This window comes from Lepeophtheirus salmonis, chromosome 4 (genome assembly GCF_016086655.4).
Source record: "Lepeophtheirus salmonis chromosome 4, UVic_Lsal_1.4, whole genome shotgun sequence".
Classification (NCBI taxonomy): domain Eukaryota; kingdom Metazoa; phylum Arthropoda; class Copepoda; order Siphonostomatoida; family Caligidae; genus Lepeophtheirus; species Lepeophtheirus salmonis.
The window spans coordinates 9,564,710-9,584,215 of NC_052134.2; the positions used below are offsets into that span (position 1 = coordinate 9,564,710).

General features: G+C 29.7%; 1 protein-coding gene across 2 annotated transcripts in view; it reads left to right on the forward strand.

Moving 5' to 3' along the window:
* LOC121116551 (follistatin-related protein 4) overlaps positions 1 to 19,506 on the forward strand; it is a 397,069-nt gene that overhangs the window by 367,747 nt on the left and 9,816 nt on the right. For both annotated transcript variants that reach the window (XM_040710814.2, XM_071887604.1), the window contains 2 exons: positions 18,397 to 18,516; positions 18,582 to 18,802. In XM_040710814.2, coding sequence (XP_040566748.2) covers positions 18,397 to 18,516; positions 18,582 to 18,802 — 341 coding nt within the window. The remainder of the gene's footprint in view (positions 1 to 18,396; positions 18,517 to 18,581; positions 18,803 to 19,506) is intronic.

Consider the following 19,506-nt stretch of genomic DNA (forward strand, 5'->3'; position numbering starts at 1 on the left):
TAAAATATGGCGAATTTCTTCGTTTGAGACATCCATACTCGACGTCATCAGTGGGCCAATTTTATTAAAATATAAGGAACCGGTTTCAATATGAATTTAGTAGAGTATCGTTTTAAATATGTCAGTACACTCATCCCAATATAGTACTGGTATTTTAAACAGAACTAGGTGGCACCACATGCAAGTAACAAAATATTGATGTATTTAATTTTTGCTAAAAGTTGCATGAGGAAAAAAAAACCTTATTTAATCAATAATTTCTATAATTCTTGGAATAAATTATTCTTTCAATTTCTTGCATGTATAAAAATATGCATACAAATGAGTGATATTGAATATTTACTCCACTTTTCGAGGAGAAGGCTTGCAGTGTCCGTCATCCAATCACCGAGTCCCTTAAAGCCACTGCCAGCCAACACTGGGATATCTCCACGGAAGACTACATCCACAGTGGGTACTAGGCCTTCCACTGCCGCCTGGAATTTATCATTGCTATTAAGGATTGCTATATTAATGATTAAGAGAGCTCAGACACACATTTATATATAGTATTAGTTTTGTTGAAATTCTACTGTTCATTAATAAATTATATTTTGTTTAAAATTCAAAGTATTCAGTAAATAACACTCGGTATATAAAATATTCTTTAAAAAGAGGAAATATTTTTTCTTTCGTCATTTATATATATATAAGAGATAATGGAAGTATGGTAACCCCAAATAAAATTAAAGCAGATACAGCTGTTCAAATTACTCTAATCACCGACCGTAAATTAGTCTTCCAACATCAAGGCCTTTAATGGAAACAGTGCAAAGACAAGGCAGACTATAATAATATTATGGAATAAAATCAAGTCTTCTATTATAGGGAAGAAGTATTTCCTAACCGAAACTACGTTCTAGTTGGCATTGGTTTAAAGGGGCATAACTCGTGGGTATAGGGTTATTATATAGAACCCAAAGCCGAATAGAACAGCCCAGGAAGTATAGCAAAAACTCGCCGAACACGGAAAATACTTCTAATCATTATGCCTCTCACAAAGAAACTAAAAATATTATATAGCTTTAAACAATAAATTTATGTTATTTTTCGACTGTATTAAATTCCCCGGGAAACTTTAAAAGTAACCTTATTTTGTGGACACACTTGGATGATTAGATTTATTTAATTCAGTGTTCTTTTTTCAATAAATATATTTTATTTTTAGCGGTACTGAAATATTGTAAAAGAGCTTAAAGTTAGAGAAACAATCATGTTCAGCTTTTTGATGATCCTATTTTTTTTTTTTTTGTTTGTTTTTTCTTGTCAAAGGAATGAAAAAGAAAGGCTTATTAAAAAAAACCTTTTTCACATCGTAATTTAGACTTATCTTTGAAAATCCAATTATATACTCTTTGTAGAGTGTACGTACAAAGAATATATATAAAGAAAGAACATAGATACATGTATATGTATTATATTAGAGTGGTTCTTAAACTCTTTTTTTTTTTTTTTTTTCACCGAAATGTTGGGAAGACAATGTCGTAATAAATGAGGAAATATACAATTTGTTTCATGATGATCAAAGTTTAGAGGTTGCACATCCTCTTTAATGATTACACAGGGGAATACTCATTTTTTACAAATAAATTCAAGGCAAAAAAGGAATTTATCTTTCAGCATAAAATCCATTACTCATCTCAGTTTTTATCTCAGTCATCTTAATTCTGAAATATCTAGGATTATAATCAGTCAGGACTATTATCGTTCAATGTAATTTTGACCCTCAAAACAATTCCAAAATTGAAGGTACGATAAATAAATGTTAAATGTAAAAGTGTTTTTATGATTAAAAAGTTTTTTATTGATTCTTATCTTGTTCTGAACTGGATATATTTCCATTTTAGGCTGAAAAAGAATGAAAAACAACACTCTTCTTTAGACCCTTATAATTTATTCATTATGTTACAGAGATGAGGAATATCACAGCTTACACTATAGAAAAATATTCAATCTATACATAATTTAAAAAATATGCATCTGCAAGGAATTTTGTTCCATTTTGTATTTTTTAAGTGATCCCATTTTGAAATATTAAAATAATCTACTCTTTGTGAATGGATCACTTTTTTCTTTCGATCCTGGCATCTCATTCCCAAAAAGGAGTCCACTCTACTCAATTATGAGTTCTAGTAATTTTCTTGGTTGAATTCTCCTCACGTCGTCCCTCGTGGAATTCCGAGTCCAAACTCGAACATCTCTTGAGATGGATGATCAAATAAGAAGTATTTTCCTTCGGTTGCCTTGATCTTCCTTTGATGGGGTATCACAATATGAAATTGGCATTGATATTGGAAAAATATGATAACAATATATACTATTTGCTAGTACACCCCCCATAAAGAATAAGATCACTTAGAAATACAGAATGGAACAAAAATCCTTGGAGATGCATAAAAACAATATATAATCATAAAACAATTAAATAAGTTTTATTTATCCTACTTTTAATTTGAAGATTGTTTTAAGGGTATAAAATGCCTCTGAACAATATTTCAAAGTTCAAATAACTGAGAGAAAAACTGAGATCTGCTTTGGGTTTTGCGCACCTAGACAAATTCGATTATTGTCTTCAATTCATTTGTACAAAATTCCATGGTGTTATGACCTTCATAGTTTTGGAAACAAATTCCTAATAATATTTCAAAAATTATGATACACCGTCAACACAAAGACAAGCTAGAATAATTTTTTTTTCTCAAAATTGAGTGTGGATTATATTTTGTGGGATGAGAGGCGAATTATCGTTACTCAAATATGATTTTTATATAATTAAGCTTCGAAGCTCCATTCTTTCATTATGAGTAATGATGTTTTTCAATTCTTACATTAAAATAGATCTCTTAAATTCAATTCAAGAGTCTGAATTTCTCGGCTGTCAAGTATTAACATTAAATATTGGAGTTGTAGGGGTAGGTATAAGAAAATAATACGTATACTTGTAATTTTTGAGTTTCGACAATTTGACCCTCAACCCTTGATTTGTATTTTTTGACATATTATCGTCTTTTTCTATCAATAAATTGCAGTTTAACATATCAAATTAACATATATTTATATAAGTAATTATATGAAGGTGTTGATAATTTCAGGGGCTAGCCCCCCCCCCCAAATTATGAACGCTATTTATAAAATTTTCTTGATTATTGTTCAATATTGTTTTTATGTTGACGGTATGTATATTTTCCCCCTAAAATAATTCTTTCTTCTAAACTGCATTGAAAATAGTTCCTCTAAGTAAAAAGGCACATCTTTTTATTAGATTATATATTTTTAATAAACATTCATTAAATGGATGGAAGTGTGTACTTCTTCTACATGTAGCAAATATTATAATTCTTGAGGAGATACAACATAAAAGATATGAGGTGATTTTAGAGTAACTTCCAATTTTATTGTGTCGTACTCTACCATTATAAAATGCAGTTTAGCTGTACTGAAGCAATTTCTTGGTGGAGGATAATAAAAATATAGACTTTTCCCTTTGTTACTTATGTTACAACATATATAATGTGTTGTTTTTCATACGAAATACTTGTTTTAAAGGAACTTTTGAAAGAATGTTTATTTCACAGAAATATTTATATTTTATAAATTGCTCAATTTTGACTTATGTTGTCCAGTAGCATTGGTCAGAATTTTTAGATGGCAACAAACAGACAAACTTTGTCATCGTAAAGATATTAAATATGTATATTTGGCATCTTCAAATAATATCGAACACTGGTATGCTTATAAAACCCTGACAAATAACGTGGTCACCCAAACAATTTGAAGAATGTTTGGGAGGAATCTGAGCTGGCATGAGGTCTCATTCAATTAGCTACAAGCAGCTATGAGATAAAAGAAATAAACACACATCCCACCCTGAATATAGCAACAATTCAACTCCGACTCCAACAAGGACTTTCATTTGTATCTCCAAGTCAAATCCCTAGAGTTAGTCTACATCTTTCTTCACCCACTAGAAATTATTGTATATTTATTGTTCTCGCTTTCTTAATAAAATAATAATGATGACAGGCTTTATGGATAAAAAAATATTTTCATGTAGCAATTACTAAAATATCCTATTCTTAAAATTACATATTTTTTTACCCCTGCTTTAGCTTCACGCCCTCATTTCTACATTGTCAATTTGTTAGAGCGAGTAGTTACGCAATTCAAAGAAATAACAATGTAGTAACGAGCGCGTGTAGCTAAGGCTCAGTGTGTTTTATTAAAAAAGAAAAGGAGAGTATATACCTTATATATATATATATATTAAAACAAAGTTTATTTGTTGGTCTCCCCAGACCTCATTTGGGAGATGTGCAACTTCTAAGTTTTGTTAAATATGGCGATAAGTTTATACGAGTATATTTTCCTTTTTTACCAGAAAGGAACCTTTTTTGACGATGAACCCCCAGCATTTCGAAAAAAAAAAAAAAGTTTAAGAACCTCTCTAATGTTATAAATCTATGTTTATGTTGTTGCAATGGAGACGATAGGTTTATCCAAGCCTTCAATGCATATACAATACATACATACATATTTAATATACATATTTAGACCTTTATATACAGAATATGTACAATATGGAAACATATTTAGAATAACTTATTAAGGCTGTTGTTATTTTTATTTTGAAACGCTCAGTCATCGTCAACATGGCCTTCATTAAAATGTAGATTCCTTAACATTTCGAGAATAAATGACGGAAAAAATTGTATATAAAATGAATTTTGTGCATTATATTATATGTATTCTTGAACTAAAGGCTGAAACTTTGCATGGGTTCTTTTGAACCTGGTCAGGCTAAGACAGGGTGCCGATTTTTTTTTTTTTTTTTTTTTTTGAGGGGTCTGAGGGATTATTCTCTTGCCAAAAGTTGTTTTTAGAGATTAAAGAGACAAGATAAGGGTTTGAGTTATTTATCGAAAAGACTGGTGTCTCAAAAAACAACTGCACGAATAACTACGTTATCTTAATTTCTTCATATCACAAAAAAATATGGGCATAAAAAGAAATCGGGGATAATTGCAATTTTGTTTTTGGAGGTGCAAAAAAATTATCTTCGAATGAAATATTAGATTCGTAAATGAAATAAAGTTTGTAGAAATTTGTCTGAAAATTCGTTTGCATATAAATTATGATAAATAAAAATTGTTGTTTAACTGAAATATCTGTCATTTTCTTTATCATTTTTAATTTTTTATCTCTTACTTTTTTTTCATAACTCGTCAATTTTGAATGTCAAAGAAGAAATGCCTCAAAACGATGCATTTTGTACATAAAATATTAGACACTAACAGTACAATATAATACTGTCAATTTCTGAAACATTTAATAAATAATTTTTGCAATATTTGCAAAAGTGAACCAATTATCGAGGGTTATTTTTTTGACAACATTATTCTACATAAATTTTTTTTTACATGTACGAAAAAAAGCTTGGTAGATTCGTGTTTCTCTATACATTTCTAATTAATGTTATTTACTGCTTTTTTTTCTAAAATTAGTTCAAAAAAGTTTTTTTGCAATTTTCATCGATAATTTATATTTGGTAGTTTTTCTAACCAAAAAAAAAATGAACTTCTCATCTTGACAATTTTTTTAATGTATATATAAGGTATGTTATTTGAAGTTTATAACACTTTCTTTAAAAAATTCATAATAATAAATATGTCATAATACTCGTCCACCCCGTAAGGAGTCTAATCATTATGAAAAAATAATATTGGCCATTGACAATGTGATTTCCCGTTCCCCCCTTTGCCTGAGCAACACTGGGTAAACCTTTGCTAGTACTATTTTTATACAATATAAATTTATTTTGTGTTAGTTAGGTCGCGCCAAAATAGAGTGACTTAGTTTTATTGACAGCATATATATTTTATTATTTTTTTTGTCAGCGACTGGCGGGGGAATTTTGTTTATTTTTTTTACTTTAGGGTTTTCAAGTTTATTTATGTATATCCAAAAAAAAAAAAATCCTGAAACAGATAACAATGAATTATACGATATTCGAGCCCTGAAGCAATTTCTTCGAGAAACATTCAATTTTCGTGTTTAAAAGGTTTTTATTTTTGTAAAGGAAGGAATTTCTGATTTTTTAAATTTTTTTATTTAGGGTGTAACAACATAACGTCCTTTTTCTATAAAGCAATTAAACAAGTTTTATAAATTAAACATTTATATTTTTATTTTCTAACAATAATACATATTTAATGTTGTTGTTTTTTTTACACAGTTTTAAATAATCATATCAGAAAGGTGACATCCCCCATCCTTAAACAAACCAAACTCTGGTATTTTAATGTCCTGTGATTTTTCAAACTTTTATTCTATCTCAATCATTTTTCGTTGAGAGGTTTAAGAAGTAAAGCTAATTGATAAAAAAAATGCAAAATATAAATAGAAGCCTATCTTATTTTATCATTGTGAATGATTAGATGATCAAATAATTAGTTAGTTTTGGGTGATTTGCCAAAGGTCTAAAAAATATTAGTTGTTCTAGAATAAATCTGTTTCCAATTACTCGATTTAAACAAATCAAACCAATTTAGAATTTTTGCATCCCACTAAATTTGAAGGCACCAATTTTGACACTCTAATTCATTTAATGGGGAGTTACTTGTGTTTAAAACAAAATCAAATGATGAATATGAATTGAAAAAATCATTTTTTGTATATTAATAATTGAAGCAATTTTTTATAAATTGCACCAATAAAAACTTAGTAGCTAAATGGCAATTAGTTTAATTATTATAAAATATTATGGGAAACCATTTTTTGACGGAACATGGTCATTCCTCGATTCTCCAATGCATGATAGCGACTGACTGTATTTCAAAGAAAAATTTAGAATGTCCCCTCTAGAATAAAACACTGTCCACTTTTAAAAAAAGAAGTTATCTTGCCGCACCTTATATATAAATACGCAATGTCTTTCAGTCTTTTATCTATTAAGACCATCCTCTAAATAATTTTGGTAAGTTGCTAGGACCATATTCCGTTGTAGGGAAATGTACAAATGTACGTTGGAACAAAAAAAATATATACTTAAATATTAAATTCCTAGAAAAACTGTTTTTTTTTAGTTATGTTCAAGCATGTTTATCACCTCAAAATCGAGATTCATGGGCAAGCAGGGATTTTAATCCCATTCCTAATTCGTGGCAAAGCGAGTACTACTCATAAATCAACAAATTTTTAAAGTTTATTTTCATTTTTAAAGCCCTTAGATGAAATTATTTATGACTGTTTTAAAAAGTCGTGTTCATTTAATTAATTATGATTCCAGGAGAAAAGCTTTTCATATCAGTAGAGTATTCTACATACTTATATATAGTTAGGTATACAACATGGGTATGTATGTAGTACACACGTATTCATATACCAAAATACACATGTTCAAAATCATAAAAACAAAGTTGTTTTTTTTACTTATAAGTGAATTTTGATAAGTCTAAAGTCACATTGTTGACATATGCAAAAAATAATAATAGCAGCTAGATGCATATAATGGACTTAAATTAAGTATGTTTTTATTAGGAGTGTATATATCCTTCATATTGGATTCAAATCTGGTCTGGTCCAGTAATTGGACCTTAAAAACGCCCCATATTATTTAACGTCATTATCACAAACAATGATGTCCCCTCAATTTTTTTATAATATCATATATATTTATAATTCGGTTTTTGGTGTTATCAAATATGGAATCGAAAGTATTGGATCAGATCAGCTTGAAATTTAGCAAGTAGACGTATAAAATAAACAATTATGTTCCTATGATACTTTTTTGGGACTCTGAGGTCATTAAGAACCTGATTTTGACCGACATAAAACCTCATTTTCCTTTTCGCTGTCTATATCTCTCTCATTCTCTCTGGGTCGATTGGTGTGAAGCAACGGGCAAAGTAGCCTCATTACCATATGAACACTTTCCTTTGTACACATTGTATCGTGTTTTTTTTTTTGTGGATTTGCGAAGTATGATTTAATGGTTTTATAATGACTCCTTGCCCAATACTCCATCAATTGCAATGGTAAATGTTGTTTACTGTATTTCGTGTTGGCTGTACAAGCATGTTTCTATACCTGAAACAATTGAAAGAAGTCAATTAAAGGTGTTGACGGATATAAGATTTAAGGTTCAGGAGATTGCAGAAGCCAAAGGTTATATTGAATTGCTCAACTGTTTCTAATTTGAAGATCATTGGGATATGAGAAAGATATCCGCAAGATGGGTACTACGTTTACTTTAATCGACCACAAATGCAATCGTGTCACAACTTTGAAGGAGGGTTTGGCTTGGTTTAACTACAATAAGGACAAATTTATGCGCCGTTTTGTAACTATGGACTCCACATGGATTCCCCAACACAGTAGAAGTCAAAACAGTGATTTCTCCTGGTGAATCAGTGCCAAAGAAGTCTATGTTTTGTTTGTAATATTAAAAATCATGGTGTCCGTTTTGGGGATACACGTTTATTACTTTAAAAAGGAAATAGCAATCAATAGAAAATATTACGTCAACTTATTGGACCCATTCAATTACTATTCAAAGAAAAAAACGACCACATTTGTCAAAAAAAAAAGTATATTATTCAACAAGACATTGCAAGGTGGCATAGTTTATACATTTGTAGACTCAATGACGAAATTTTTTGAATTGCTACAAGTTGCTTCCACATCCACCATATTTACTGCATTTGGCCTCAAGTGACTATTTCTTGTTTCCAAACTAAAATTAATGTCTTAGTAGATCGAGATTTGATTTCAATAATGAAATCGTCTCATAAAAAAATTTCTATTCTGAGTACCTCGACAAATTTTATTTTTTAGAAGGGATAAGAAAATGTTGGACTAATTGAATAAACTCAAAGGAAACTATGTTGTAGTTTAGTTTGGTCCTTGATAATTTCACTCAAATTGATTTCCTCTTTTTATTTTCAATCAGTTCTTGCACTGAAAATTCGAAGGACCAACAGTCTTAAGGACCGGTCATAAGGCTGGACTGGACTGAATAAATAAGGATTGATACAAATCTTCTTATTATTACTCTCCGTCTTTCATGAGCGCATGCATAAGTTATTACCAGCAGGACCGTCCACTGCAGGTGGCTGTAGGGCCTGTCATTCCAGCAAATTATTCACCAGAGAAGAAATTTGCATTTTTGAATTTTTATCGATAAAATTCCAAAAACCCAGCCACTCTACCCCAAAAAATTATACATACATAATCCTGAGGACATCCCATGTCAGGTGTTATGTCACTTCTTATTTATTTGGTCCAGCCCAGTTTTAGGTCCTATCAGTCTTCGGTTTTTAGGACTACTATGCAGGACTGAACTGAATCGGACCTAGACTGAACTGGAAGGAACCTTCAGTCCTAAGTAAGGAGGTGGTCACAACACTACTTATTACTTTATTCTTGGATCAATCATTAAATAAAAATAATAACTTTGGAAATTATAAAATTCCTTCAGGTCACCAACTATGAATAACTCCATAAACTATTTTCATTTTCTTACATACATATATACTAGTGTTGAGACTCGGTCCAGCACCGAATTTTTTTTCGGTTCGGTCTTAAGTGATTTTTTCTAGACCGATTTTTTTGATCCAGACTGCTGTCTTAGACCGTGGACTTTTTTGGTCTCACATTGTAGACCGATTTTGATTTGGTCTCGTGTATTATGAGAGACTACGTTTTTTTCTAAATTAACTGTCATTCATTTTTTCAAAAAAAATCTCAAAAGTACAGGATAAGTTATAGAACAAATACTGTATACATATAATAGACGGCGGAATCAAAATTAAGCATAACTATCTCCGTTTAAACTTTGTATAACGTCATTGTACTGGAACAAAAAACAACATATGATGTCATGTTAGAAACAATTTATCTGTAAAATCGGTCTAGTCTGATTTTTTGGGACTGAACTAGATCGAATTTTTCCTTTGGACCGATTTACACCGAACTTTTATATTGGACCTAGCTAGATCGAATTTTTATCTGATAGCGGTTCAGACCGAACTTTTTTGTTGGAATTAGTTCGGGCCAACAAAAAATATAACGGTCTCAGAAAGGTCTAGGATTTAACACTAATACATACATCTCAATATATTTTGTTCCAATAATCGAGTTAATAATACTCACGTGTTTGCCCACATGAGATAAGAAATTATGCAGATAATAATAATATGAAACAGCCTTATTTCTGTTGAATCAATTCTGTACATTCATTGAATAATATTTAGTGTTAATCTTTCTTTTCATGTTTCTCGCCCTAAGTATGTATCTTTAGAAAGTTATAACATTAATTTTTTTCCCTTCAAGGCTATTATGTATGTAGCATATATCTTTTAAATAATAAAAATGTTTCAAGGCATAATTATTGATTTTCTATTAAAATATTGACTTCATCATGTCTTTATTAATCATTGGCAAATAGTCGAGGAAATCTAATTAAATCAAACACTAAAAAAGAACTTTTTAAGAATCAATATTATGGTTATTTATTTAAATTGATGTCACAACTCATGCTGTGATAGTTTCTCATTAGTGGAATGACTTAACACATATAATTAAAATATAGCTTTGGGCAAATGTGCCAGTCAGAGGTTTATTGTATATAATGAAAATAAATTAAATCGTATAATACTTTTATGCTGTTAATTTAAGAGTCCAAATGTGTGTACATAGGTCATTTATTTCTAAACCCAAGTCTTATTTATTCAATTATATTTAGAGGTTGGTTGGTTGGTTGGAAGCAATGGAAATCAAGAGTATAATTGGTATACTAAAAAAAGAAACAGAAAATCAATATGGTAACCCTAACAATGTAAAGCATGTTTTGGAGAGCAGCTACAATTTGCTATGTGAGGTGGAGGAGGAGAAGGAAATCAATAAGGACATCGGCAAGAATTACTCCAATGTTGATTTTCAATTCTACTCCGAGTTCAAGAAGGACTTACAATTATGTCTCTGCTATAAATCTTCAAAGTTACTCTTTGTCTTTTATGAGTACACACGAATGTTATATCTGGCTTTTGAATGTAGTAGAAAAGGAAGTTCGCCACTCAGGAGTTAAATGATAATGACAACAGCTAAGGAAAATAAAATTTATTCTTCAGATTACCAATTCCAAAAAACGGGCCAGCTAAAAAATACACACGATTTACATCAGTAGTTATAGATAATGATGTAAATCCGGAGTATTTTATAGCTGGCCCGCTAATTTGTAAGAGGTAAAATTAAGGAGGAATTTTCTTTTCCTTCGTAATTGTCATTATTATTTAATTCTTGAGTAATTAACATCCTTTCCTGAATAGATTCAATTATATTCAAAACCAGATTGAACATTTATATGTGCTCATAAAAGAAGGAGCGTAACCCCGAGGATTAGTTGTGGAGTTATAATTGTATGTCCTTGATGGACTCAGAGTAGTATTGGGGATCGACATCGTAATTATTCTAGTAAATGTCATTGTATATATCCTTTTCTCCTTCCTCTCTTGTCACAGCTGATTGTAACTGATCTAATGGAACTTCATGGGCCAAAACGTTCTTCAAATTATCAGGATTACCATGATGATTTTCGGTTTCTTTTTTAGCATGCCCATTATACACATGATTTTTATGAATGAGGATAATTCTTTGGTGAGCTCAGACATGGACCTCAAGATTCCTGGAATAGAAACGACATATTTCCTTTTCCCAAATGAGCCATTTTTTTTAAATTTTCTTAATCACAATAAGATATTAGGATAAAATATGGCCCGAATGTACTCTGTTTAACATTTTCTAAATAGCAAACTACAAATTTTAGCAAAGATCAGTCTACCTCACATATTTTTTATTTCAAAATTATAATCGTAACAATTATTTATGGATAAAATTTTAATTTTCAAAATTTTAAATAAAAAACTCATTACTTAGCACAGATATCGTTTATATGATTATTGCCAAAGAATTTCCAACGAAAAATGTATTAATTATACATGATGCTCTAAGGACTGTTCTTTTTAATACCTTTTTTACCACGCAAGTTATCGCTTTACCATTTTCTGTCATTTCCTTCATAAGGAAATAATATTTTATTCCCTTTGCAGAGTTAAACATATTAATTTAGTTAAAAGTATGAATCCATGAAGGTTTCAGAATTAGTTATAGAGTATTATTCCAGTGGCATCAATAGGATTAAATTAAATTTTTTTGTTTTACTAGTTTTGAAATTTGTTTTTCCCTATTTGGCCATGAATTTTATTTTCGCAACTTTAGTTTTTTCTAGATCCAGACAAAAGTTATTTGCTTTTGAGGAGGGGGCTACAGCCCATTCAACCTCGTCCATCCCTGTAGACAACTTTAGTGTACAAAAAATATCACTTAGACAAATATATTTGACGGAAAAATAAATAATTCAATTTAAAAACAAGGAAGACTACGATAGGAACATATCCTAACGTAGTCGCCCTTATTCTTCTCTTTTCACTAGGGGCACTCTCTGCTTCCCCTACACACTCCACACAGGCTGCGTGCCTAGCTGGAAGAACATGTAGCAGCGTCTAATTTTAAGCAAATCAGAATTGAGAACTACTAAACCCTCTTTTCCTTGCCTTGAGTGTCCCCTCGTTGACTAGAGTCCTTTAATTTCAACTAATATTGAACATGTGGTCTTAGTTATTTTCTATAAATATACATATATGGATAACAATTCAAAACTAAATAAAAAATGTGTAGCACGATAGTCAAATTACGAAAATAAATATGATGAATATGTATACTCATTAGTCAATACTTCAGCATGTCTGAGCTCCTAAAATTAATAAAATACATCAAATAGAATGAACACTCGGTAAAACGCAAACCTCCACCTAAAATAATTTTCCTAAAACTAATAGACTAACACTAATTTAACGTATTAATCTCAATTTTTTTTTAAGTTAGGTCTTTTCTAACATTTTGTGTGACCTTGACCTCTCAAAATTTAATGGCCTCTTACTTTTAACAATTATAAAACTTCCTAGACAGTTTAGCAAAAATATATTTAGAAAAAATAATTTAAGGTTGAGTTTCATAACTAGTCTTATGATTTGTGAGCGAAATATTTTGAGGTGTTTTCTTAGACAGAGGCATATTATCATAACCATGACTGATTATACGTCTAACCTTTTTCATAAATGGAAGATCAGCATTTTGCAATTTAGTGCAAAAGTATGTCTCCTTCGTTACAAGATTCAAGAGTCAATTTTACACCAAATTTCCCCTTCTTGTCATTGGCTGTTGTCGGAATCTCGCTCCATCACAAATCCGACAATATAATCATAAACTTGATTGCATCAAATACATAGTTTTTCCTCCAAAAAGAGAAAGAGAGTTTTCTATTGTATTTCCACTTAATGATAGAGGGTTTTAGAGGTGGATTTTCCCTACAAATATATTATCAAATGATCTAACTAGAACCCAAATTTTATCTATTTATTTCATACCAAACTAGAAAAATGAACGATTCCTTCCCCACCCCCCTCCACAAAAAAATGTCAAACTGAGCAATTTTTTGAGTGATTGAGCGATCCCCCATAAATCTAGCTCTACTCATCATCACTTAATACATTTGACATTGACTGTTTTTTGAAAGTTTAATTATTGTGTTAAGTTTTGGATATATTCATTTGGACTTTAATTTCATCTATTTAAAACATATTTCAATCAAAATGCAATAAACAGAAACAACTTCTGCTAATTTTTTGACAAATTATTAGCACAGAATGAAACATTCCTTAGAAAATGACAATGTAATAGTTAGATAATATTTAAACATTTCACTTTATCGATCATCATCATTAGGCATGAAATAAGACACGGCTTTTTAAAAGTCCAAAATATTTTATTCCATTGAAATTAACATATTTTATCTATTTTAAATGTTTTTCAATATACGTGGCCCATCAACAAAAAAGTAAGCAAGAATTATTTGTCTCAAAATTGAGTATGAATTATATTGTATTCGTCGACGAAATGTCATCAATATGTCAGAAATATTCTTATTAGCCCTTTGGAGGCACCGCCAATTGTACTTGAAATAGCCAAAATTCATTGATGCAATAAAAGAACGAGTAATCGAAAGTTTTTGTTTGAAAGACCATATCGGGCAAATATAAATCTCTAATCTATATCTATAGTTAAAATTTTTGAAATACCAAATTTATTCATAAATTTGAATACAAAGTCTATTATGGACCAAAATATGTTTAACCAATATATTATGTAAAAAAATAAATTCACCATTTATTTTTCCTTGATTTATGTTTTAAATTGTTTTTGTGTATACGGACCATAAAATTAATTCTGCAAGGCGATTTATAATACCAATTTAGTTAATAGCTAACAATCTGTTCTTACAAATTAGAATACCAATCCCTTAATTGACTCAAATTGGTCTATGAAATGTAGGGTTGTATGCAAATATTATGAAGTCAAAAAATTAATTAATAATTTTATTGATTTTATTCAATATTGTTTTTATGTTGACCCATCACATATTCCCATTTATTTACCCTCTTTTAAGTAGAAATTTGTTGTGTATATAAATCACACATACCTGAAACAATTACTTAAAAATAAACTAGTGTGTCAAAGATATAACAATAACAAAAAAGTCCAGGAATTGAAATTTATTGTGGTGTTTAATATTTTGAACATTTAATTACAACAATCTCTGTGCACCATTTAAATAAAAAAACTATTAATAATAAGGAATACAACTCTGCTATGGAATTAAAATTTAAGCGATGAAAAATATAAGACCCAAAAAAGTCCAAAAAATATACAAATATTAAAATAATTTTGATATTGAAGGGTAATTATCAAAGTCTAGGTCTCAAGACTTGAACTTGAGTCCATACTTTGAAGACTTACGATTCCACTCGATCTCACAATAATATACTTGAGACTTGATTGGACTCAAATGCTATGACGAGCTATATGAATTAGACTCCAGAGCAAAAATTTGAGACTTGATTGAATTTCCAATCGTATTTTAACGGAAATAATTGTTTCAATTTTCCAGTAGTAAATAAATTTATTCACTTAATATTACTAGAGGACTCAAATGGACTCAATGAAAATATTCACGGACATGGACTTGTGAGTAAAGTCTTGAAATGGACTTGCAGTATAACGAATTTTACCATTCCTGATAATAATCAAGTGAAATTGATAAAAAATGAATCAATATAACAAAAGTTATATTAAAATAAAACATACTATGCATAGGTTTAGTGATATTTTGTATACGATTGTATCCGTGAAAAAGTTTTATTGGTCTATTATGTTTAATTTTTAAAATACTAAAAAAATGGACAAGATTTTATCTACCTCATGTACGATCTCTTAATTAAAAATATAATTTCATCAAATTGAAAAAATTATTAATTTATCATCTATTCTTCCATAGCTTTGACATAAAATTCTTTTTGGATGATTCTAAGGAGCATTTAGGTTGCAAATTTTACACATTATTAGGATTTCGTCATATATGTAGTTAAAAAGTATGTAATACAAAGTATACCATTAGACAATTGAACAAATAGTTTTTGGGGATAAAAATTACTTGAAATATTTAAAGAAACACGTTTAACAACACGTCGTTATTTAACTAATGCAAAAATATAAGGCGTATTTGGTTTTCAGCTGTTGATGTTTTAGTTGTTTTCTCCTAACCAGTGTCCTGAAAGTTGATAATAAAAATCAAAAAGAGACTTGCGTTTCAAAAAAACAACTATACAAATAACCACGTTTTCTAAACTTTTTTTTAAATCAAAAAGTTATGGGTAAATAAAGAAATCAGTGAAAATTGCAATTTCGTTTTTTGCAGGTACAAAAAAATGAACTTCCAATGAAATGTTGGATTCGTAAAATAAATAAAATTTGTAGAAATGTGTCTTGACATTTGTTTGCAAATATATTTAACACATAAAAATTTATGTTTAACTTAAATATCGGTCCTTGTCTGAATAATTATTCAATTTTTTCCATCTTTTTTTTCATCATGCGTCAATTTTCAATTTTTAAGAAGAAATGCCATTAAACAATGCATTTTATAAATAAATTTTTGAATTGACCAGGAGAATGTAGTAATTTCCTTCACTTGAATATATTCATATTTCATAATAATTTAACAAAAATGTCAAAGTGGATAGAAATATTTGATTGAGGTTGAGTGATATACTCTATATATGGCAAACTTACCGTCTAAACGAACCAATTCATGCAACTGAATTGGTTCAGTACGTTCACTAAAAAGAGTCGTTCAAAAAAAACGAATTGTTCTCGAACGACACAGTCAAGGACTTCTGGAAGAAATGGACGAGTACACAAACACAAAGAGGAAAATATGATGCAAAGGATTAACTATTTCTAGCGCGATGAAAAATATTTTATTTATGTTAAAATTATAAGCCTAAACAATTTATTATAAACTATATTTATATACTAGGTAAATTAGAGGGAAAGGCTTGACGTCATATTTTCAAAAACACGCAACCTCATCAAATATTCAATGCTGCTAAATCGGCATCAGAAAAATTGTAATTTGTCCTAGAGAGAATAGGATCGTAATCTCTTCTAGTAGAATTAATGATCGTTATCTGTCCTAGAACAGAGACAAATCAATTATTCTTCTGGATTTCAAATCTCTACTGTGACATATACACGCAGATATGAAATCGTTGCCTACCACTACCCTGAGTATTTTATTTGTACAAGTCACGACTTGAACATTTCCATTTCTTGTACCAGTTTAAACTTGTGCTATATTTTTTGTTCAAGTTGTAATTTATACAGGACTGTTATTGAAGTTACAACTCGTACATTAATTTTGTTCAAGTTGCAACTAATATAAAATCGTAACTTGTACAAAACATCTATATTAAATTTCCATTATAATACGAACATATTATATGTTTTAGTAAGTTATATAATTTAGTTTATAATAATATTTAAATAAGAAAAATACTGGCAATGGCGTCACTAGGTATCAATTTTACTTTTTTTAAGTACCGAAAAGTGCATAAAAGTGGGACTATACTTGACCAGTGCACATAATAGAGCTAGTTTGTTCCCACTTGCAAATGCATTGCGAGACCGCTGCCTTAGTTTCAAGACACATTAACTTAAGAAGGGATATACAATGTGCAAACCATCGACTGCAAAGTGTAATGAACAAAAATATAACTTAATAAACAAAAATATGTAAAGAATGTCAAATATTATCTTAAAAAAGTTTTTTTTTTTCCAAGATTACCTTATAAAATTTAACATTATGTAATTATTTCAATTGTATAACAGTTATATATTATATAACTCAGTTATAAGATATGTGTCTACATAAAACCAACTTAACAAAAATCCAAAAATGAATGATTCCCAATTGATTGTTTTACTTTATAAATATACAAGCCCCATTATTTCATATGGGTTTGATATTCTATTTAAAGGGATAGATTGAGATGAATTGAGTATTAACTATAGGTGCAAGCCTTTATTGTGACTTTGTTTAGTCCCGATATGGTTTTAAATGTAATCTATTTTTTTATAACTGAGTGAAAATTTATCCAATCTCTCAATTTGTCATCACCTCTGAAAAATGTATCAAAATCATTGTTAATAGAAAATAATGTTCAGATTGAGAATACACAAGTAATCCAGACTCACGTTTGAGAAAAATCATTCCAATTTGCTAATTTGTAGACGATACAGTTTGAAAGTATAATTATATAGAAGCCCCTAAAAATAGTCTGAAATATTTTTCAATTATGATTTATGATACGCAGTATGTAATTTGTAATGATTTGCGACGTGGGTTAAAATACAAATGTTTAAAATATAAAAATGTAAGGAACTTTTTGTTTTGATATCACTCAACCTCTTCTCTGTATTCTTATGTTTGAAATATTAGAAATTACTTCAAATACATAATAATCTTCATGTTTTATATTATGGAGCTATTGTTTGATGCTCTTTAACATATTATTTATGTATCTAACCAAAAATATTATGTTAAGTTCAGGTTATGTACAAATTTAACTGATATATATATTTATGTATATTTGGAATAGCATAAATTCTTTAAGGGATTTTACTCAAGTTTTCTCCCCACTGGGCTGAGATTCCTACAATCTGATAACAATTTCCTTATCAGCTTGTTGCCAACCAAGAATCAATAGTTACAATTTTCAACAACATTATTTATATATTTTATAAGCACAGGATATATCAAGAGGATATTTATCTTCCTCATCACAATTCAACAAATCATTATAACAGCATGCATTTTTAGAATAGATTCTTCTTTTTTTATTTAAGATCATGTGGTCCAGAGATTTACCTTTTGCACTCTTAGCCATTGACGGAGAGCCTCATTTAGAGGATCCAAGGATATGGGTTGAGAAACCCAACATGAATGATACGGAGAGTGACACATCTGTATGTATTTAAAGATCTAAAAGATAAGAACGAACATATTATGAATGTATTTTATTTTGTTGTAGGATTGGATCCTAGCCATTCGGAAGGTGGAGAGAGAGGACAACGGAACCTATAAATGCCAAACGAGCGACCATCCTCCGAAGTATATCCTCACACATTTGTTCACTGTAGAGGCAATGGCCATAATTGATGGTCCGAAGGAGAAGTTTATGAAGGGAGGATCGCGACTTCGACTCGTTTGCCATTTTCATAATGTAACGCAAGTCCCAGAAACAATTTTTTGGTAAGTAGTTTGCATAAATATTATGGTGTGTACAAGTTATATCTTGCATAAGCAGATTGTACAAGTTATAATTTCTACACCTCATTGCACTTTATTTAAGAAAATCATAAGTACTTTTAATTAACAGCTATTAATTGAAGCTATCATTTTATTTTGAACTATTAAAATTCCGTATTTTTTATGTATTTACGAGTAATAAAATCGCTGTGAGGATTGGAACTTAATAATTGCCATAGAATACTTACTAATTTTCATTTTAAAAGTCACAAATGACATCATTAATATATAGAGTATAGACTATCCACGGAATGTTCCATTATTGCATGATACTGATCAAAAATAATATTCTAAATTCTCCATTTCATTTTTAGGTTTAAACTTGAGCAAGTTGTTCGAATAAGAGGGCATGGCTTTGCCCGCACGTCATATTTTATTTTCCTATCTTGAAATTGGAGACAATGTAAACAGAAGGTTGAAACCAAGGTATATAGAATATTCTATTACCCTGGTTGAAACTATGTAGAGAAGGTTGTGCAAACGTATTTCATGGAGGGTTGGAGTCAATATAACCTTTTTAATAATTAGGGATGCAACGCGAATTATATATCATTATTATTAGAGTAGAAGGAGTGGGATCTCGACTCTTGCTAGTTATTCGGAGGATCTTAAAAATAGATAGAAGGTCTCATTTTTTGGAGGAGGTT